At 31.5% G+C, this 23830-nt stretch overlaps 2 protein-coding genes across 3 annotated transcripts; one reads left to right on the top strand and one right to left on the bottom strand.

The window, feature by feature from the left end:
* Positions 1–12986: 12986 nt before the first annotated feature.
* On the top strand, positions 12987–17127 carry LOC133317281 (probable NAD(P)H dehydrogenase (quinone) FQR1-like 1). Of its 2 annotated transcripts, none has more exons than XM_061519142.1 (4): positions 12987–13095; positions 15405–15498; positions 16274–16536; positions 16629–17127. In XM_061519142.1, the coding sequence occupies exons 1-4, from the start codon at positions 13073–13075 to the stop codon at positions 16858–16860; spliced, it is 612 nt and encodes a 203-aa protein (XP_061375126.1). In that variant the 5' UTR covers positions 12987–13072; the 3' UTR covers positions 16861–17127. The 2 variants fall into 2 exon arrangements, with proteins under 2 accessions (XP_061375126.1, XP_061375136.1); XM_061519152.1 differs by lacking the exon at positions 12987–13095 and adding an exon at positions 13276–13351.
* A 3685-nt stretch (positions 17128–20812) lies between these two features.
* LOC133317326 (transcription factor bHLH123-like) lies at positions 20813–23592 on the bottom strand. Its single transcript, XM_061519194.1, has 7 exons — positions 23276–23592; positions 22432–23053; positions 22176–22283; positions 21976–22041; positions 21736–21801; positions 21596–21646; positions 20813–21005 (listed from the first exon to the last, which is right to left on the bottom strand). Exons 1-7 carry the CDS (start codon positions 23590–23592, stop codon positions 20856–20858), a joined length of 1380 nt encoding a protein of 459 aa, XP_061375178.1. The 3' UTR covers positions 20813–20855.
* Positions 23593–23830: the final 238 nt, after the last annotated feature.

Below are 23830 nucleotides of genomic sequence, written 5' to 3'. Positions count from 1 at the left end.
AAGGATCGGAAATGATATGGACAACATAAGCGCATATCATATCATGTGTTTGGTGTGCATTGAATTAGCAGTCTGATAGGATTATGTTATCCTATCACGTGTTTGAAATGAACCAGAGATATCGTTATGATATGATATAAATGGACTAAAATAACCATTGCAGCAATCAGCATCAAGCCATGCTCCACCATCACCATAGCCTAACTCACCTTCATCTCCCCATCCACCATCCTCATATCTTCCTCCCCTTTCATATTTGCCAACTTCAGCTTATCCACCATTAGTGGCGGACACAGAAATTTTAATAAGAGGGGGCGAAAATAAAAAATACTATATCATAAATAAAAGTACTTGAAATACAATACAAATTTAATATACAAAAAATTGAAAAAAATCTATTACAGAAATTAATATCACTTCACTTACTCTTGTTCTACGTATTTTCATATTATTAAACTCATATATAATTGAATCCGAGATAAAATTCAAAATAATTTCTTTTTTTAATGTATGTAATCAAAGATAGTCTATAATTATACATACATGCAATGATCTTAGGAAGGTGGAAGTTGATTTTGCTTGGCTCTAGATTTTTTTTTTTAATACACAGCCAAAATCGAATTTACACAGCCAAAATCGAAAGGCTAAAGAAGGAGGTTGGTAATGGACAGAACACGGAAAGGAGAGAGAGGATGATATGATGTTCTCAAGAAAAAATATGGGTAAGAGTGTGGGCAGAAACATGAGGAACTGAGGGACCGTTTGGTACGAGGCATTTTTTAGGATTTCTGAAAAACTAGGAGTGGTAATCATATTTACCCATGTTTGGTACAAGTTTTTTAACGTTTTCCCGGAAATCTGATTTTTCCGAGATTTTATTTTGTGTAATTTTTTTTTAAAATACCATCCAGGAGGTGGTATTTTAGAACTTCTATGGCAAAGAAAAATTTAATACAACTAAACATAGCATTAAGAAAATTAACCCAATAATTCCGGGAATATTTTAGTCTACCAAACACCTTTTTGCTAACATTTTCAGAAAACTCATCTTCCTATCATATTCCTGGAAATCGTGATTTTCGGATAAAAAAAAAAATCTCCTCTACCAAATGCCCCCTAAAGGAAAAAAACGTGTACAACACAATAATTTTATCATCATATTTTTTTACATATATTATAAAAAAAATATTCTCAAATTTTAGAGGGAGGCGGGGCCCACCCTAGCCCCCTACTTGGTCTGCCCCTGTCCACCATGTCCATATCCGCGAGAACCAGAAGCCCAAAGGAACAAAAAAAAAATTATTTTCGTTACGGTTTTTTCCTTTTTTTCAAATTTGCTCTCATTGTTCATCGATTAGTATTATTGAACACATTATGTCTGAAATGCTTATAGGCCAATATCTCGTGTACTAATGTTCGATCTACACACTCCTATTATGTGTGTTTCGTTGCAACTTCGCTTCTATCACTCATCTTCTTTCGGTAATGGATTTTCGGGTCTCACCCATTTCTGCCATAAGCTCTATTAGATGGCATCGGTTTCAAGTCATTTCAATGTAATACAGGGTATGTAGTTTATAAAGCGAAACTTAAACGTATTTATTTAATAAAATAAAAAAATAATTAGAAATTTAATAAGTTAAACTTGAATAATTCATAAAAGAGAAAATATTATCTTATGCTGTGGGAAAGTATTTTTCTGTCCTACACATACATCGACTTCCGTGTTGTTGTTTTTTCTTTTTCTTTTTTTCTTTAAATGAATAGGTCTCACTCATAATTATCTCTATGACATAAGAGAGCTTCTCTTATGTCAGATGAGATTAATAAAGCCCTTCATAAAATTCATTCTCGAAAAGGTATCTAACAATTTGGCTGAAAGTCACATTCCGCCAGAGCTTTATATAAAATGTGAGGATAAGATAAATAGTTATCCTGTAAACTATCGAATTTGCTCAACCGATTTCTTCGGGATCAAGACCTTTGAAAAATAGCTACTACATTTTCATATTCACTTCATTACCTAATAATGTGACTTCAAAAAGAATGAATAGACTTGTCCTTCAAATGTTATGATGCATATTTAACGAGAATTTTATTATAAAAAAACTTTATGTTTATTTATTTTTAGCTAAAATTAATTTAGTTTTAAAAAAGTACGTCTGAAATAAAAGTAATATATATAGGAACAAGATCATTTGACACTGATGTTAAAAAAAAAATGATATCAAATTCTTACCGTTAATTTTTGTGAATCTTGAAATTATAATTTATTATGTCACACTTATTAATTAATTATTAATTTTTAAAAAATTAATATTGTTAGATTGACGTAAATCAACAGTTAAGATTTGATATTACGTACCAAATCTTATTATATTGACATGATCAAACTCGGTGTCAAATGTTTATGTCCCATATATATTAAATTTTAAATTGTATTATAGATAATTTATTTCACTTCAAACTCACTTTTAATTAAAAAATTTATAAATTTAATATCATTTAAAATCAAGGATATAAGGATACAGTATCTAACACTAGATTCAAATTTATCCTTATTACATTTATATATTTTTAGAGGTTTATTAATCTCTGTTTATAAGAAATTTTTTCTCTTCAACTACACTCACAAATCAGCAATGGAACCCATCAAAACAAATGGACCCTACATCAATTTTCAGTCTGTAAAAAAAGCATGCTATCTTCTTTGACAAAGAAAAGTAAAATCCATATTTTTATATGATAAGGATCAAGCAATTTAAAAGGTGAACACTTGTCAGCCTTGAACGTCCATGCGTAGTAAGGACGCATTACGTACCAGATCATATCTCCTATGCACTTTACAGTTAATCCTTTTGAATTTCTTGTATAAGTTGAAATCCAAATTAAAACGCCGTGTCCAGACCCACACAACTTATTAAAACAAGCCCAAAATTGACCAGCAAACCCAGAAAATAAAATTAGCTGGCAAGAGAAAATAAAGAAAAAGAGAGAATCTAGAATCATGGACCACAATTTGTGTGAGGGGCAAAAAAAGACCCCCACTAGGATTGCTTTCTTTGACTTGTAGGATTAGGTGTTATCCATCTTTCATGGGTCCAATCCAATCATAAGTTTCCCAACGCCTTTGCTAATTTATCCACACCTTACATACATAAATAAATTACAAACATATTGTTGGAAATATAAATATGGAGAGTGAAATTTCACATCAACTAAAAATGGACTAAGTGTCGATCATTTAAGTGAAAATACTCATTGTCATAGATCCACATAACGTCCATGTACTTCAGAGACCCAATAAAGGATGGACAGTTGAATGACGTGCAGACACAAGATTGGGCCTGGAAGAAAGAGGCTTAGATAATTTAAACTTAAACACTATAAATAGAAGCTAAAGACCACATGTATGGACTAATCTCTCTCTATTATTATTATTAACGCAATTATTGTGCACACACACCATTCCCTTTTTAGCTAAGGCCTCATAATCGTATACAGTAATTTACTACCCCAAAATACTTAATTCATAAGTATTTAGAGAGATCACAAGATCTTATATTGATCTACTAGCCGTTGGCTAGACATCTCTGTCACATAAAGAGAACACTCATAAATTAAATACCTTAAAAGTTTTGGATTAAAATGTGTTATATGAATCCACTTATTAATGGTAGTTCTTGCCTCCCATGAGCCCCTCCTTCATCCTTACCCAACACATTTTTACATTAATACACTCAAAGCAACCTATTATTTACAGTTAATTTTATATACGTTGAACATAGTAGCAAACCATGAAGATTGCACACGAGGAGGTAGGTCTTGTTGAGATATATAATCCCACATTGGTTGTATGAACAACGAATGTGGAGTTTATAAGGCCTTGGGCACTCTCACCCTTTGAGCTAGCTTTTGGGGTGGTGACCTCAAGGTTATTTACATGGTATCATGCCTCGCCGCCCCCCACTTTCTCTTGTGGCATTTCTTAGCACAGGTAGGATGAGCCTGTTGCATTGTTCATTCTTCAAGCCTAATGGGCTCTTGTGTGAAGGGACGTGTTGAGATATATAGTCCCGCATTGATTGTACGAGCAACTAATGTGGATGGAGTTTATAAAGCTTTGAACACTCCCACTCTTTGAGCTAGTTTTTGGGATGGTAACCTCAAGGTTATTTACAGGTCTAGATGAAAGAGATGGGGCGGGGGGAAAAAGAGTACTAAGCTTTATAAATAAGCAACCGTATGGTTATGAAGTTTGAAAGTAATTGGTGCAGACATTGAATCCGTGAAGCAAAAGCCACTTTTTATCTTTGTTCATGTGGCTTGTGTCCCTTTAGCGTAGCTATACTCTTCTTAGGAATCATAAAGCAAGGACAACACCATAATAATAATCCTATTAATAATGGCGCTATGGTATATATCTAAGGAAAGGGAAAGGGATTACCATCTTTTCTTTTATATGGTTATTTCAATGCGAAACTGTGAAGGAAAGGTTGCTTTGCTCCTTTTTACTATAGAAACACGAAAATTACTTGCCCTGCTACCAAATGTTTTTGTTGGACATTAATTTTTATATAATGCAAAAAGCGTAGGCTCATCATCTTACATAGAAACATAAAGTTCATTTTTCAGGTTCATCGACGTAAAACAAATTAATCAATATATCACGTCATTAGGTGAGTTCAGGGGGCCTAACACCAGGTGAAAACATGATGACGCTGGACCAATTTTGGAGACCTTAGCACCAAATAAGGAAGACTTTATAAAGTAACGTGTTAATGTTTCATAATTTATTGACAATATATATAGGGATATTTGTTTCTCCTTTTACAGGAAAAAGAAACAATATTCCTGTCCAAACATAAACTGTAAGACCCATAAGCCAAAAGAATAAAAAAACAAATATTAATCAACAACATTAAAAGCTTGTCTCAGTTGGAAGGGTGTTGTTTTCTCCGGCGACAGGAGAAAGGAAGCCATATATATAAGCCCTGACTTTGTTATTGCATTGAAAGGAAGCCACTGTAAATATAATATTCTGGAGTTAGAGGTAGTTTGTTTCACCTTTTATAAAAAGTAATTTTTATCACTTCCTTATTTTAAAAGTACTTTTTACAAGCGTTAAAACTATTTATATTTTTATAAAAATATTTAGTTTCTAAAAAATATATTTGACTTTTGACTTCTGCTTTTCTTAGAAGTTAAAATTTTTAGCTTCTGAAAAAAGTAAGTTTTTGGCTTTTTCTGTGACTTCTCCTTTTTTAAAAGCAGATATCCAAACGAATTAAAAACGAAAAGTGTTTTTTTTCTTGAAAAAAAGCAGCTTTTGAAAAAAAAAAAAAAGTTCATCCAAACAGGCCCTTAAATATCTTGCAATATTGGCACGTGCATACAGCGAAGTCTGCAATGGATTATCACTTTACCAATTAAAATATGGGATGACTTTATATATATATATATATATATATATATATATATATATATTGTGGCGGACCCAGGAAAATTTTTTTATATCCGCACATTTAGTGGTGGAGATTCGCTGCCCCAAATTTTTTTTTGTAAAGATAGTTTAGATTAACGCTTTATGTACAAGGTTATGAACTCCTTCATAATCTAGTTGCTTCCATAACAAGCTGCAGGCAATAGTTGGACCAATCATCCCCCTAAATCTTACCAATCCTCCAAAACAAATATTAGAATATACTCCGGTACATCCATATATCATCATTCTATTTTATAGTAGTGAATAAAAAAGTCAACACTACCTGTACAGAAGGCAAGCAAAATCACAGTGAAGGCCTCGTCTCTAGAGATTAACTTATTTGAGAATGTCAGCCATATAATCAATCCTCTCTTTTTAGAAAAATGAAAAAGGAAACAAATGATGAAGAGAACATGGGAATGGGTATGTGACGAGGAGGAAGAATAAGTTTTCTCTCTAATCAATTTGCGTTGCTACGTTATTTTAATCATCTCTGTACGTTGCTAACTAATATAAGAGTAAATATTCTTTTTGGTCCCTAACAAAAAATTTGGACCCCACTTTAGTCTCTTACAAAAAAAAATTTGTGACATGGTCCCTGTGAAATTCAAAATGAACATATTTTAGTCCTTTCGAGCGACTAATGTGGGTCTTTTTTGAATTTGTGAGGATCACAATTTTAACTAAATTGATCGACTTTGAATTTTTTAGGAATCTCAAGATTAATTTTTTTTATAAGGGACTAAAGTGGAGACTTTATTTTTTATTAAGGACTTAAAAGAGTATTTACTCTTAATATAAATATTGAACCAAGAAACAAATAAAAACTTACAACAAAGAAAAGAATAAAGAAAAAAACTAAAATCATCAGTTTTATGTCTGCAATGTCCATACTTGCGGACATGTGCGCCAACTTGGGTTCGCCATATATATATATATATATATATATATATATATATATATATATATATATATATATATATGGGGCAGGATCATCTTACACCGGTGTAAGAATAATAAATCTTACACCAAATCTTAATCATTGATTTTCTACATCTAACGGTTAAGATTTATTAGGTCTCATTCATTAATTAATTTTTAATTCTCAATAAATCTCAACCATTGGATGCACGGAAATCAACGGTTAAGATTTGGTGTAAGATTTATTATTCTTACACCGGTGTAAGTTGATCCTATCCCTATATATATATATATATATATATATATATATATATATATATATATATGATATGACTGCTTTCTCTCTCTTGATTGATGCCAGGTTAAATCTTGAAATTATTTCACAATAAATTAACTACTGCAAATTTTATTCAAACTATATTATATAAAAGGGGAATATTTTTCTCCTTTAACAGTAGAGAAGAGTTGTCTCCTACTGAGACAAAAAAGTGGGACCAGCAATTTAAAAAAAAGTAAAAACAAAAACAAAAGCTTGACACGAAAGTCGATGTATGTGTAGGAATAAAATCTTGTCTCATGTGAAAGGAGAAAAACATTTCCCTATATAAAATGCAAATTAGTGTTCATACATAATGATTTACGCCATAGATAATAGTTACAACCATTTTATTTGACAACTGAATTTTTATATTTTTTATTCCCGACCCTGATTCTTTTTGAAGCGGATGTTTTCACAAGCTTCAACTTTTTTAATTGGTTATTAGTCATAATTAAAAATCATCATCCTTCCTCAAAGATATATTTAATGAGAATCAAATACAAATTCTTTTTTTACCTACTCAACCTATGTTACCAACTGAATTACCCATTACGTTCACAGGTGAAATTCTAGATATTTCATTTTTGAAATGAAGTCTTCATCAAATAAAGAATACGACCAAGGAAGGTTTGAAAGCCAGAAGAGATCATATACTTCCCACCACGTGGATAGGTCAAGAATATAAGATAAAAGATCCAAAGAAATGTGTATGAACAAGGTAGCCAATTTTTGAAATAAAAACATATTGATGTATTAACGAAACGATACGGGATCTAAATGAGCTAGGTCGGCCTACAGAAGTCTATGATTTAGCTTAATTAGGTAAGACTTGACCTATTATAAATAATAAAATAGAACAGACCTAGACTTTTTAAAAAATATATTTAAAAAATAGACTATAGACCTTTTTGTACATATCGGGTCTATAAGCCTACAGGCCGGCCTATATCATATTATTGTTATTTAAATAAAATAAATAAAATTGTTATTTTAATAATTTTGAATAATAAAGTAATATTTTTTTAGTTATTTTTTTAATTGTTGAATGTTTAATAGGCTTAAACAGACTTAGGTGAAGGCTTTGATTTTTTAAATATAAGTCAGACCAAACTTGTAATTTAGAGCTACACATGCTAACAGGTCAGGCCAAATCAAATAATTTTTACACAAATATAACCTATTTAAGCCAAAATCTAATCTAACGTATCCTATTTACATCTCTAGATACAGCTAACGCTAGTTACTACCCCCGAAAGTTGAAGTCAAGATCACTATTGAATTGCAGACAAACAAACCGGTTTTGAAAACTACCCAAAATTGATCAAAATCGTCAACAACAGGAAAAAAAGACCAATTCTTGATTTTAACTTGATACCTAATTTCTCTCTATTGTGTGTGTGCGCGCATGGTTTTTTTTTTTTTTTTTTTTCACTTTTCAGGGTTACATAAATAATGTTGATGTAAATTGTACTATTAAAAATTGAAGTTTAACAATAAATAACAATTTCAAAAAAAAAAATAATTAACGAATTTTTAATAATGAACAAATAAAGTTGAAAACAGGTTATATGTAAGATATGATCAATGATAAGGCATGTACACAAAAAAAGAAAAAATGAAAGGACTTCGGCAATAATTGAAAAATAAACGAAATATAAATCCAAATAAATATGAGAAAAAATGTTCTTAAAAAGAATTATTTAATAAATATATTTTGATATTAATTCATTTATTAATTTACGTGTGAAAATAAATTTTATTATAGTTATTAACTTCTTAAAATAAATGTTTTTTTATATATATAATGAGTATTATTCAAATCATTCATAACTAAATGAATCCTAATGATATGCACAAAAGAAAAAAAATTAAATGATGGTAGCTTAGTTAGTAGCAATGGAGCTGAGTAAGGGGAAAGGAAAAGATTTCAATTCGATCTCCACATATCGTCTTTTGGAAGGGGTTTAAATATCTTCATCTTTGATTCGCCCTGCATTCCGGATTAGTCTCGTAATAGGCTAAAAGAGTTGAAGGCTTATGGGATACCGAAGAAAACCAACTCGCCTCAAGGATATAATTAGGATTCGGTTAACTCGAATAAAAAAAAATCCTAATGACTTAAAGGACAATAATACAATAATATTGATAACAAATTTTATTCAAAAACGAATGAGTAAAACAAGGGGGGAAAAATTTGATCCACTCCCATTGATGTTAGGGTTGGCAAAACGGGCCAACCCGAGTCGACCGGACCCAACCCATTTGCCACCCGAAAAAAATGAGCTAAGTAAGGGTTGACTCGGAAACAAAAAAAGCTAAAAAATCCAACCCAACCCGATTCGGGTTAAAGTTAGCTTACAGGTTGGCTCGAAAGAATGGGAAAAAAATAGCATTTATCACACTCATCCAATATATGTGGTGGAAAGCTAAGAAAATGATTTTTATTTGATATAAGATATTTACTGCAATGGAAAACAATTGATATAAGATATTTAGTTGTTGAATATAATTAAATTAACAAGTTACAAAACCAAAACAACAACTCAAAATATATCACACAAGGTCCAATACTTCATTAAAAGTTTCCAAACAAAATATTCCAAGTCCAACAAGACATAATGCTAAACCAAATCAAGTTTCATGAGCTTTTAGGGAATGGCAACGGCAACCGCGACGACAAGTATGTTTTTGGGATTTAGTCTTTAGGTTTTTTACTTTCTTCAAATAGATCTGGTCCCCTTATTATTCTTGTATATTTTTTAATAAATAAAAAAGATAACTCGCGAGCTAAGCTGTTTAACCTGTGGATTGACTCAATTTTTTTTGGAGCTGACTCTGATTATTAGCTTATTTTTACAAATTCAACCCGGCTCATTTTACGTGGGTTACGAGCCAACCTTCGTTTTTGCCACCCCTAATTGATGTTAGGTTCTTTATATTAATGCACATCTGGTCAATATAGATAAAGCGCAATAATATTAAAACGCTAAAAAGCATATAAATGCACAATATTTCTAATATTACGATCTTATGTTTCAGCTAAAAATTCTCAAATGATATTACCATATTAAAATCATATATATAAAATGATTTATTCCCATTAATATTATCTTTTAACTTTTAAAGGCTGAAAAGTAGGGACAAAAATAGACTATACGGTCTATTAAAGGCCTATATGCCACATATATGTCAGACTAAAGTTGACATAACATATTCACTAGAACAAGCTTAAGTCTTAAAAAAACTCATTTACAAAATAAGGTATAGACCTATTTTTACAATATCTGGCCAAGAAGATTCTAAGCAAAACAATATTATATTATTTAATTTAATGAAAATAAGTAAATAAATTTTATTTTTATATATAATTTAATTAATAATATAATATTATTTTATTTATTTTTCTAATTCTTGATAGTTATTGAAGGTTTGATAGGTTTAAACAAGTTAATAAGCAACACTTTTTGAATTTTTTTTAACATAGAACAGATCAGATTTATAATTTAGCTTATATCAAACTAATAGTTTAAGTTCGACTTAAAAATATTTTACATAAACCTCATTTATTTAAATCGATACTCATTTAAAATATTTTACCAAAATTAACTATCCATCACCTTTACACGCAAGTGTAACTCCAAGTAGAGGTGTAATTGAGTCTGCCAATTCAATACTATGTCCATTCGATCAAAAATGAATCAACAAAATTGTCTTTTTTTTAGCATCTAATTTTTGATTTTATGAATCTATATAAATATAAAAATTATATCTATTTGAATTGATTCATAATCAAATTTAATAATCCATTTTTTTAAAAAAAAAAATTGGATTATTAAATGAATATTCTTTTTGATACAAAATTCAAAATTAGTGTCATTACTCTTGCTGATCAATAAAAATATCTATAAAAAAGACGGGCCTTATATGATACAAAACTCGTTTATACCGCTAACTTAAAAAAAAAAGAGCTTAATAGGGGCCTATGGCTCGCCGTCAGATCAAGCTCGACCTATTAAATATAATCAAATAGAATAAGCTCAGATATAAAAAAAAACTTATTTAAAAAGCAGGTCAATAGTTTTCTTTTACATACAAGGTCTATATCTTATTATTTATTTTATTTAATAAATAAATTATTATTTTAAATAATATTTGTAATTATTCAATGTCTAATAAACTTAAACAGGCTAATCAGTTTATGCCAAATTTTTTAATTTTTAAATATAAGTCAGGCTAAAATTATAATTTTGGCCTATAGAAGTTAATAATTTAGGCCGGGTTAAAAATATTCTAGACAAACCTAATTTATTTAAACCAAAATTTACCAAAAAAAAATCTAATCAAATTCAACCTATTTACATCCCTAACTCCGAGCAGAGGATCACCAACAGACACATTTGGATTTCTTTTGGGGGTAAACGGGCACATCTGTAATTTCATTGTGATTGCTATAGAATATAAATTTTGGTCAGCATGCAGCGTGCGATACGTCATCTAATTCCTTTTGTCGACGCCAAACACCGCGTTATGGAAAAGTCAAACGCCATCAACCTTTTACAGCAAATCAGCAATTTCTTACGATTGTCAACATCTAAACACTTTCAATTTTCATCATTTTTATAAAATATTATGGGTACATCGGATATATTTTGTTATAGGATATCTGTAATTTATTTTTAATTATATATTTTTTTAAATATATAATTATAATATTAAAATTATTTTTTTTAGCTATATATTTAAAAAAATATATAATTAAAAAATAATTACAATAATGAATAATATTTATTATTCCTATATTATGATTCTTATATTTCCAGAAAATCATACTCTTTCGTGGTTCAACGGCCAAGATCTCACCAACCCCACCCTTTCCAGTTGCCCCACATCACTCATTGATTTTCAAAAATCATATAGCATAAAAAAAATATCCTATAATCAACTCTAATAATAGTTCATGCTTCTTTACATTTATATTTGTTTTAAGTTTTATTTAACATTCTTAAGTGCAAGCTTAAGTTTTCTTAATTTTTAAGAAAAAAGTCATTTTTTTTCAAAGTTCTTCAAATAAAATTTTAAGAAGTTGTGTGTTTTAGATTTTTGTAGAACTAGTTTTAAAAACAAATAATTTATATTTTAGAAAAATATTTTAACAATAAGCTTAGAAGAATTAATTTTGTTTGAATGATAAAAAAAAAAATCACTTTTGAAGTGTAAACAAAAAATATTTTCAAAATTACACTTAAAACGAAATATTTTACAAGTAATTTACTTTGCTCAATTTCAATCCTAATTGTCACCAAATTAATTTTAAAAATTCAAAATTTTATCCAAACAATTATAAACTATATTTTTAAAGCGAATGTTTTTTTTACAGGTATCTTCCACAAGAGAAAAATATGTTTGAAGTGAAAATATTCACGTCATGATGAGACTAACCTTAAATCCTTAATGAGTTTATTGTTTCTTTATCAATATGATATAAAATAATTTTCATCCACGGCAAAAAAATTATATTATTTTGGGGATTAAGGAAATTAATAAAGGATATTTTTTATATAATTCATATAACAAGAAATAAATAAAATTCTGAAAATATCATTTGTTAATTCTCTTAATCCTCAAACGTAATTTTAAAATTGACGGGATAACTTTTCTCGTGTTGGTGGAAAAACAATAAACTCATCATAAATATATAATAAGCTAATTTAAATACATGCTAAAATTTAATTTTCATGTTTACTTTTTTAATCCTATGAGTTAAACCGTTATTAATTGTATAAAATTGAGCTAAAAGAATTGACAGGTTCTAGAGCAATTGCATATTAGTTCACGAAGACCACGATGATGATGATGAGCGTGACACCATCCTATCATCATTAATCATGTTGGAGACAACGGTGTTGTTTCACCTACCAAACATACAAAAAGCAAACCAAGAAATTAAGCACTAGTAAAAAATTATTATTGTTATTATTATGGGCTTTATTAACCTGACGTGACATAAGAGAAGTTCTTTTATGTTATAGAGATAGTTATGAGTGAGACCCACTCACTTAAAGAAAGAGAAAAAAAAAAAAATAACACTGAAGTCGATATATGTGTAGGAGAGAAAAATACTCTCATACAACATAAGATAATATTTTTCCTATTATTATGCTATTAGTAGCTAAACTAATCAATTCAATGTGCAAAGTACACATTATAATTATATATATGTAAGACATATGTGTATATATATAGCTTGTGCTCCCTTCCCATTTCGCTAACATCAACTTCAGTGCTTTGTTTAAGTGACACAACGAATCACAGAGAGAGACACACAGAGACCTTGGAAGACTTCATCAATGGCTGTCAAACTTTATATTGTGTATGTTTTTTTAAACTTTTTATTTTTTTTGGTAATTAGAATTTTACTTTTGAACTTTGTTTATATTCTCTGTTAATCTCTTATTTGTACTGTCCTTGTCGTTAGTGCTGTTTTTTTTTTAATACCTTTTTTTTCTGGTCCCTTGTTTTGCCATTCATGCTGATCAAGATGGGATTTTGGATACTGGGTTTTCTTCACTTCTTCAATGGGTTCCTAAATTTCAAACCTTTTGGAAATTCATTGAAGATCTGGGGGTGTAAGAATTTTTTCTTTTCGATCTGATGCATTGTTGGTTTGACTGTGTTCTTCTGTATGCTCTGTAATGGAGTGTTGTTCAGTTTGATCGTTGGGGGAAGAAGTATCTGTTTCTTTTTGGGTTTGTTGGGAATAATATATCAGCAGAATGGCGTTGATGAAACAGAATGTCTTTTGAAAGTTTGTTAGTTTTGATGCTTTTTCTGTTTGAATTGTTCTGCATTTTGTTTGGTAGTAATCATAACCTTTCTCTGCGCAATTGCACACCTTCAAATTATTTTTCATTTGTTTCTTTTTCTGATTTGAGTTGGATTTTATTAAGAAAAAAATGATGACAACAGAATTAAGATATTTACAAACTCTTTGTGTACTAGATAGCTTGTTTTACTGATGGTGCCATCATTTCTCTTGCAATACCTAACAGTTATCACATCAGACACGATTCTAATTGCACTATTGTATTGTGTGTGAAAATCTCAGTTATATATCTGAAGTAGGTATCAAACTTGGCATTTTCATTTGTAGGCAACATGTAAAATAACTAGAATGAAGGAAAATGATTAATTCTTCAGTATGGTTCCATAGATCTCTAGTTGCAATACTAAAAGTCTAAAACAATAGTTATTGGATGTCACAATCAATACTAAAACAATAGTTATTTATGAACATACACACATATGCATGTGCAAATACATAATATCTAAAGAAACAGAAATCCTTATGAAGCGTGCTTTTGCCTCTTTCGTTACCTACCTGGCTGCTATTTTCATCAGAAAAGAAAAATGAATATAGAAAATCAGAGAACAAAGTTACTTTCATATTTTTCTGTAAGTTTTCTACAAGAGTAATTTTATTCAGGAATCCCTCTATTGGTAATGATTGTTATCAAATGGGGAAAAAAGGATGGCCAGTGTAAATTGATCTTCATCTTCCAAAATTTCTAGCTTTTTAATATGTTTGTTGATGCCAGCAAGATAAGTTGGCAATCAATTTAGGGTGGACGGAGTAGAGATTCGAAAAGGAAACTATTAAGTCTTTCTTTTGGTTTTCTAATTGACTAATTCCACTGCTTGCAAGTGTATTTATTGTCTTTTGAAGTAGAGGTTACCAAATTTTACTGCTTAATGATTAAAAGGTTATTGAGGATGAAAACTTTTGACAGCCATGGGAATTCCCATGGCACCCCATCCAGAACACATCACTTTGCTAATGTTTTCAAAGTTAAATGAGGATCATAAGTATCTCTCTCCTGCCCAATCATTTAGGGCTGTTCTAACTTTTAACAAAGGTTTTTCTATGATATACTGGTTCTGATGATTGGACAGTTGGACTTGTGTTCCTATGTTATGGTTCAACCATGATGTTTTTGTTGAAGGCTTTATTGACTTTGTCTATATTTGTTAATTTCATGGTGGCCTTGCTTGTTACTATTTTGAGTTCAATTTTCATGGACATGAGTGCAATTCATGTCATAAGTTCCTTTGGTATGGGCTACAATGTAAGTCAGGATAATAAGTAACCGAAATTCATTGAACTTATTTTTTAAACTGACACAATTTTGATTACTAGGCCAACAAAGGACCTGGGGTTTATGTTTCCAAACTAATAAGCAAACTTACAAAAGTAGGCTGTCTTTTCTAAATGACAAAGTAGGGATAATTAAAGTATTTGTTTATTGGTTGAAATTGGAAATTTTAGATTACATATATGAAATTTATATAAGTAATTTAGGAATTGGGTGTTCAGAGGTTGATGAATGCTCAGTTTATCACGCATTTGATCCATCTAAATGATTAGCAAATACTGCAATCATCTTTTCTAGGAAAAAAATAAAAATCTTATGCACTCTTGTTTATACATAATTCTACTGTTAAATTGCTATCTTTTGTGTTTATACTAGCCATTAGTTTTGTTGATCTGCATTTCCTCTTCTTCTTTTTTTATTGTCAATGAGTATTGCTCAATTCCCCTTTCATTTCATCAGCAAAGTGAATTACTAAACATGTTTCTCTAAGCTTTAATAACAAAATGTAAAATTTACATTGCTTTGACAGGTACTACTCCATGTATGGACATGTGGAGAAATTGGCAGAAGAAATTAAGAAAGGGGCTGCTTCTGTAGAAGGTGTTGAGGCCAAATTATGGCAGGCATGTATTAATGTTTCATATTTTACATTTCCTGTGTGGAGCCTTGGCACAATGGTTGGTGTTGTTGTCACATGACTTGAAAGGTCACATAGTCGAATCATGTAATCAGTCTCTTGCAAATGCAAGGTAAGGCTGCTTACTATTGATCCACACAACTGGTCTGACCCTTCTGTTTCCCCTGCACATAACGGGAGTTTTATAGCACCAGTTTGCCCTTTTATTTTACATCCATGGGAATTCCATTGTGTAATAGCATGAAAGTTGTGAATGGGGTGCTACATCAGTTCCGGATACAAGGCTTATTCTTATGTAGAGCAGATAAATGCTTTAAAAAAATAAAATAAACTGCTTGTATGACTCTCATTGCACTGTAAGGTTGATCATTGGTTTTCAACTCAATATCATTGTTCCTGCCATCCAAGTCACATAGTTTTAAATTTTCTGTTGGCTAGGTTCCTTCATTCTGACCATATATTCCTATTACCCATGAGCCTTCAGATAATTTTCTTTATTACTTCTTGTCACTTCTACGGCCCCAATGTTCTTTCAAAGCTACCTTTATAAGTGCTATATATCTGGAGGATCTCTGGCCTTTGGTTTCAGAATAATTCTTGTATGATCAATTTTGGTGTACTGAGAGTTAAACTTTACTCCCCAAATTCACTCTTAATAAATTTGAGAAGGGATGTAAGCATTTTTTCTGGCCATGATATTGTAAACAATTTCATTATCAAAAGAACAGAGCTCTTGCTGACTATATTAAACCTTTGAACAGGTACCTGAGACACTGCAAGATGAGGTGCTTGGTAAGATGAGTGCACCACCCAAGAGTGATACACCAGTCATTACCCCCAATGAACTCTCTGAAGCTGATGGCTTTGTTTTCGGCTTCCCAACGAGATTTGGAATGATGGCTGCTCAGTTTAAAGCTTTTCTAGATGCCACTGGAGGCTTATGGAGAACACAACAGCTTGCTGGCAAGCCTGCTGGAATCTTCTACAGCACCGGTTCTCAAGGTGGTGGACAAGAGACTACAGCGTAAGAGCCTCTACCGGAGTGTTCATCTCAAATACTCAATTACCATGATGAATCAAATATTAATGTTATGAAACTTGTGTTATCCCTGACAGGCTTACAGCTATCACTCAGCTGGTTCATCATGGAATGATATTTGTTCCAATAGGATATACATTTGGTGCTGGCATGTTTGAGATGGAGCAAGTGAAAGGTGGAAGTCCATATGGTGCAGGAACTTATGCTGGTGATGGCTCAAGACAACCAAGTGAGCTTGAGTTGGAGCAAGCATTCCACCAAGGGAAGTATATTGCCACCATCACAAAGAAGCTCAAGGAAGCTGCATAATGTTGCATTCATATAGACATACTATTAAACAAATACCGTAGTAATGCTTGAAAACCATTACCCATTTTTTAGCATTGAAATATATTGAGTTATATCTGCAAGTAACCTTTTTTTTTTTCTTATTTATTTTCGAAAAGAAAATGCTTTGTATGCGTGTTACTTGATTGCAGTGGTTGCAATTTGTTGAATGATGAAAGTTTGTTTGTCTTGTCCTTTTGTTTTAGGCTGAGAAAATACTTGTTCTCATCTTTTGTATTCCCCCTTAATGCCAATAAGCAAGCACATATACATTGCAGCGACCAGTTTGAGCAGAGGGCTTTATTATTCTCTTGAATATAGTAAAGATTGCATGTTTGAAGAACTTAATATGTGCATATTAATGTGTGCTATAAGGATGTAAATGGAGAAAAATGAAAATGAAAGTTGAAGATAATGGATCTTATCAATATCATCCCTATTAACATTAGCTTATTGAAACGGTGCCGAAAGCAAATGTGGTTACTTTGTCACTTGGAACTAACAGTGCTTAATTATGTAAAGGACAATAGTACACCTTTACTTCACATTACAAACCTTCCAATACTTCATTATGTATATTGTCGGTTTGGATTATATTAGACATAGCTTAGGTCTCTTAAATTCTTCAAAAATGAAAGTGGTTTTGATCAGATTATCACGACCAATTTGACAACTTATCACCTCCTCCATTTCTAACAGTTGCATTTTAGTCAATTTTTGTCATCAGACCCTCTTCCATATCTTCTTTAATCTACAAGTTTAACCATGATTTCTTAACACTTTTTTTTGCACTTAGTTATATAAAATAAAATAAATTTGTTATGTACATGATTGAAATAAATAGGTACTTACTGATTAGACAGTCCGTGCCACAGAAAAAGGCAGTCTTGAAAAGAAATATTCTGGTACACATTGGTTTTCCTTTCTATTTGTTGTGAATGAAATCCATTGTCATGTGATTCACAGAGCTTTTTTGCATTGTTGTCCATTTTTTGTCCCATTTTTTCCCTTCCTATTATTAGTTTGTGTCCATGAGCTTCTACTTCTGGCTTTGCAGCATCTAGTTCCATCATTTCATGACAAAAAGTGCCTGCCCTGACATCTTTTTTTAACATGCTAAGCTAGCCACGCTCATGAATTTCAGCAGTAATTTATTTATTTTTGGATTCCAACGACACTGTCCTTTTAAACATGATGAAGAAGCCCTGACATTACCCATGACGCGCTGAAAAACTTGGAATGGAATCTGCATAATAGTTACATACAGTCTTAACTTATAGTGTGGATAGATAACAAATCTTTAGTACTACTGAAGTAATATGTACATCCTTTCAAAAAAAATAAAAAAATTGAGATTTAGATGAAAATAAAAATAAAAATGTTGGTTTAAATAAGGATAAAATTTTTCTTTTTAAGTAAAGGGAAGTATCGAATTCGGTACTCCTGTAGTAGGAAAAATTCATGGATAGATAAGCTTAAGCTCATTGTTCTCTTCACTGCTTAAAAAAATGCTCAACGTGACCATAGCTATAACTGAAAGCTAGGAATCTTTAGACAATTGATATAGCCCTAAATAATTTGATGATTCTATTCCTTCTCTTTTTTTTATCCATATGAACTTTGGTATCATTGACATTCATTGATTAGTGATAATGAGTTTGGGTAGTTTGTATGAGATTACATGTTCGAATCTCAATGCCATTATTATATTAAAAAAAAAAAACTTGATCAAACAGTGAGAAAAACTAAAATGTATCAATTATTTTCGAAATAAATATGCTTGAGCTATTAAGTATGTACCTTAATGTATATATTACCCTACTCTGCTGCTACCTGAGGAGTACAAAATCGTAGCAAAGAAAAATGGTTTATGCTAGCTCCTTCCCTTGTTTGTTATTCACTTCTTATCTCTTTCAAATTATATACCTTAATGCCAAATGCTTTCCACATAAATAAACAACGCATGCGAAAAGGCAGATTCTTCTTATTATTTACTTTTAAGTTAAATAAATAAACACAAAGTGCTCAAATATGACAATTTGTTAGTGAAGACAAATTTTATAGAAAGTAATTAGGCTTATAAAATAGCGTGGAGCCCCATTACAGGCTAGCTTAATTAACATAATAATGACTAATGCTTAGAGGCTCCATCTTTTGCATTAGTCTTATATTTGGATCGCTAGACAAGTTAGAAAGTGAGATTTGGTAAAGTACCTTTAATCACAAGGGCGCCACCCACCTGGACCATAACAAAATCGTTTGAATTACTCTCCGGCCAATAGCTGCAAAGGTAAAGTTGGTGTTTTTGAAGATATACCAATCATATAGTTTTTTTTTTTAGATATCAATCACTTTTAAAAACTTTAATAGGTCCTACTAATTCAATTTTAAGTTTGAATCTCTTAATTTTTTTTTGGGAGTTACGAATCTCCGGAATCAAACTCATTACTCTTTGAGTAAGTCAAATCCTGCGATCTAGATGAGTCACCGTTAAACCAACAACTCTTAAATTTTTTTTTTACCATGGTTTTAAATTAAGACTATGGTTTGCTTTGTCAATTGTTGTTATTATTTATTTGCCTTCTTTTTTGTCCAAGATAATACAAAAAACGGAAGACTAGCATTAAGGTCTCTCTCTGTCTTTTCATATATTAAAAATTGGGTTTTTTTTTTTTTTATGTTCCTGAAAAGAAAATATATAATTATAATCGATTGATACAAAAAATTTTTTTGCAGCAACATAAGAAATACATTTTCTTTAAAAAATTATGTTGAACATTGTACCTCAAAAAAAAAAATATTATATCGAACCTTAGAATTCGGATTTCTAAAAACTCGCACTCAACCACTGGTACTATGATTGATCAGCTCAGGTAAATTAATTAAAGCTCTAGTGATGATCCCAAGTTGAAAATAATATTTTTCTTTAAACCCAAGGTACATATATTTTCTTTACTTCGTACGTTCATTTGAATTTCTTGAAGAATCTTCATGTTCTTTTGAAAAGAAAAAAAAAATAGATAATGACGGGCACATACTTCATTCAAAATGAGGACCATATCTGTCCTCATCCAGAAGTCCACCGAAGATAAAAAAAAATATTTATGAATTTTCTCTTCTTTTTTTTCTTATTTTTTCTATCCATACTTCCAATGGAAGCCCCTCTATGTGACCATTCGGTATAAAGCACAAAAGCATGTGAAAAAGCATCTGCAAAATATAAATATCTTTCTAATTATTCATTCTGATAAAAAAATAATAATAATTTGATTTGAAAAACCAAAAAGGGAGAATGTGGGCCACCCTCTGACTTCCACTTACTTATTCCAAAGACATAAACAAATCAAAAGTGAGATTTTTCCAATCAAATGACGTATCCATTCATTCACTCTTGTATTCTATATTTCAATGATTCCTTCAAATTAGATTTATTTTCTCTTGAAAACTAAAGGTAGTGCCAGCTCTATTCACAATATCTCTCAACAAGAAATTAATAAAGCTCCTTTATCTTTCTACTAACAACAATTTTCCTTCTTAATGTTTAGTCTATGAAGTAAGAAATTCCCCTATATTCAGCAACTTTGTCATTCCTAATCCCCCACCCCTTGTAAGGCATAATTCTTGAATTATTACAACAATTTATTGTGTTCCCAATGGTCCCAATATTGCACAAACCCTGCCATAACTCTGAATGTAGTTGGCCCCAACAATGGGTCAATGGCCTCTCTTTTTTGTATAGTCATTTCCCTTTCTTTCTCTTTCAAAACATTTCCCTCCCATTCTCTCTTTTATTATCTTTTCCACAACTCAGCAAGTATTAACTAACTTTACGTATACTTGTGGGCTTCCGTGTCCTCTTTCTTTGTTTCTCTTTTCCTACATCTTATCATTCCCAACTTGGCCAGGTTTGATAAGGTGTGACATGCATGTCCTAGCTAGTTGCAGAGTATTTGGTTCCGTGCCCCAATTCTCCATCATTATCTGGAAGACCCTCCATATGTTGGTGTCCAAAAATCAACTGTGGTTTCATGAGTCACTGGAAATGTACTCGAAACTGGCACCAAGCATAGCCCTCGGCTTCTAAGATCTTGCTTTGGACCCTCAGCTTCCTTTGATTTACCAGAACTCTGCATTATAAGGCAAAAAAACATCAAAGAACAAATTTCGTACACAAAAGTCATTTGGACTTGAAGTGTAGATATTGTACTAGCTGCACGGGTAAATTTTTTATTTATCTTGTGCTTACTTAACTCCACCACAAGGTAGGGAGCGGTGAGGATCAAACTTGTGACCAATTGATCATTTCAGCTTTGATATCATATAAAAAATTATTTCAACCCAAAATCTTAAAATATTATATAAGGTTACGTTAATAATTTTATATCTCCGTAACAAAGGTTACACAGTCTAATCCTTGCATTCTTTATAAAGAAACTGTTTTCCAAACTTTAATGCTTAACCTTCCAATCACAAGAAGCAACTTTGTTGTTGCTCCAAGTCTGATAAGAAAAAATAATAATAATAACTGCGTGACCTCCCGATCGCAAGGAGCAACTTTGTTGTTGCCCCAAGTCTCGATAAGAAAAAAAATAATAATAATAATAACTCCTAAACTTGGAATAAGATATCAGCATCATTGCAAGATAATAATATTATTATTATTACTACTCGAAACGATATTTTGATGTGGAAATATAAATAAATGTACGTATGCTACCTGTTGTGTCTGTATTGGTGCTCCACTTTTCATATACGGGGTGCTTAAAACCTATAGAGAAAAACGTAAAACATAAATCCATAAGATGAAAGTTTTTGAGTTTTTTAATTAAGAATATAATAATGGGTAATGAGACTTACAGTGACCTGTTCATGGAGGAATTTGATGTATTCAATGGCTTCAGATAGCACTGAGGCTGTATCAGTCTGACACAATATAACAGTTTTTTAAACTTTTATCAATAAACAGCATTAGTATAAGTATCAAAACCGCTATAATCTTTATTTTTTTTCTTTCCCACTTTATTATATGACATAAATTCACAAAGGAAATGATCATTTACTTAGTAGGCTATGTAGATAATTTTATTGGAAGCTTACCTTTCCGAAAGGCGACACTAATTGTTGGAGTGCAGTGATTCTGTCCCCCATCTTCTCTTTTCTCACCTAAGAAGCAAGAAAGTAGAATTACAGGTTCACATACTTGTTTATGGATTCAATTGAAGGATAAAAAATTAAAGATAAAGATAAAGATAGAAAGCTTCCCATTCTTGTTAAAAGGTTAGTTGCACTTATTGTACCTTAAAAGCTGGCAAAGGAGATGGGGTTTCGTTACGAGGCCTTTTGGGTGTTGGCTCACTCCCACTTTTCCTTGCCACAGCACTTGACTCCCTAACTTCAGATATATTCTGCAAAACCATGAGTATATATATGAATTAAAAACTTTATACTTGACCACATCAAATGCAATGTTTCAATTCAACCATAAAATAATAGATCATCAATATGGTGTTATATATACATATATACATGTCAAATGCATTTTAGTAGTAGTACCTTTGACTGTGCATCAAAATTTGGAGTGGAGAATTGGGGTTGCAATGAAGGGAAGAAGCTGGACCGAACATCTTTGATGGAAGCAGCATCAGAGTTGTTCCAAAAGGGAGCGTTGTTGGTGAAATGCAACTGGTTATTTGGTATTTGTTTTGGAGGTGAAGCTCTCAAGAATTGAGGAGGTTTAGACCATGAATGAATCAACTCATTAGAGTTTAATCCATAGCTTGTTGGGCATTGAAAAGTACTCATGGGGCGATTATCAAAGGAAGCTTGATGGGGTTGATGATTATTGTGATCAGGTCCTAATAGTCCTTGTAATATTGATGTGTTCCCATATAAAGCTGCTGAGGAATCCATTGGAAAAGTAGAGGACAAACCTTGGCTTGTAACAGTGCTGTCCCCAGAACTATATTGAGGACTAAACTGGTTTTGTTCTAAAGAGAAACCCCTATTTACTTGCTTGAATTCATTCGTTGGAGACTCTGTAGAGAACAACTTCTCTGACCTCCATTGAACTTGAGACAACCCCATCTCAGTTTCTTGCTGAAAATTTGTTCTTGATGAGCTCAAATTCTCTTGCAGCATCGACCTGAAACTGTTCTCTGTACCCTTCTCACCTCTTCTACCAGCATAAACAAAAAAAAAAAAAAAAAAAAAAAAAAAAACACAGTTTTTAGCTGATGAGAATTGATTATACTCTATTCTATTCTACCAAATTAGTAAAGAAGTCAACACACACACACACAGAAAGAGAATGAAAGATAAAAAAAAAAAAAAAAATTCTTTTTTCTTTTTTGTGGGTGGTTTTGTTTCTGTCTTTGACTTGACAAAAGATTGCACTTACAGCAATGATGCTTGATTCCAATCCATGGCATGAGATGAAAGGCCTAAACCCATCATCATATGCAAGTTGGGGTCAGTGGCAGAATCTGGAGTTTGAAGCTTCTGGTTGTCATGGAAAACCACAGAAGAACTACCTGAGACAGACAAGGAATCAATGGAAGACCTTGGCTTCATGTCTTCCATATCTTGGTTTTGCCAAGCAAAGTTTCCAATGTTTGTGATGGCAGAGGAAGAAGACTGTGATGCCCCACTTTCAAACCTCACGTTTCTTGCTGAATCCCACCAGTTTCCACTTGCTTGAAATTGATCATCTGCCATGGTTTGATGAATGATGAATCTAACAAATGCTACACCTTCCTACTCCAATAGATACTCTCTGTGTGTGTTTGTGTATAGCTATGTTGTCTGGTTCTGCCTTCACTATCTATAAATTATGAAAATATATATCATGATAAAAAAAAATAGTTAAACTTTTCTGCTATATATGTGGTATTTGGGTGCACCAAATTCTTCAATGATCTACGTGTGTTGTTGTGACTGAGAGTGAGTTTGATAA

This window comes from Gastrolobium bilobum, unplaced genomic scaffold (assembly GCF_033153095.1).
Source record: "Gastrolobium bilobum isolate Gb01-03AN ecotype WA unplaced genomic scaffold, APGP_CSIRO_Gbil_v1 utg3449, whole genome shotgun sequence".
Lineage (NCBI taxonomy): Eukaryota > Viridiplantae > Streptophyta > Magnoliopsida > Fabales > Fabaceae > Gastrolobium > Gastrolobium bilobum.
Note: the sequence above shows the minus strand (reverse complement) of the source record. Positions and strands in the feature narration are given on the sequence as shown.

Bases quoted from the DNA above. Each gene is read 5' to 3' on its own strand.
- LOC133317281 (XM_061519142.1), top strand. From the start codon at position 13,073: ATGGCTGTCAAACTTTATATTGT. The intron at 13,096-15,404 runs GTATGTTTTTTT...TTGCTTTGACAG, and splicing joins GCTGTCAAACTTTATATTGT to GTACTACTCCATGTATGGAC. The intron at 16,537-16,628 runs GTAAGAGCCTCT...TATCCCTGACAG, and splicing joins GGTGGACAAGAGACTACAGC to GCTTACAGCTATCACTCAGC.
- LOC133317326 (XM_061519194.1), bottom strand. From the start codon at position 23,592: ATGGCAGATGATCAATTTCAAGCAAGTGGAAACTGGTGGGATTCAGCA. The intron at 23,054-23,275 runs GTAAGTGCAATC...TTATGCTGGTAG, and splicing joins TGGAATCAAGCATCATTGCT to AAGAGGTGAGAAGGGTACAG. The intron at 22,284-22,431 runs GTACTACTACTA...ATGGTTTTGCAG, and splicing joins ATTTTGATGCACAGTCAAAG to AATATATCTGAAGTTAGGGA.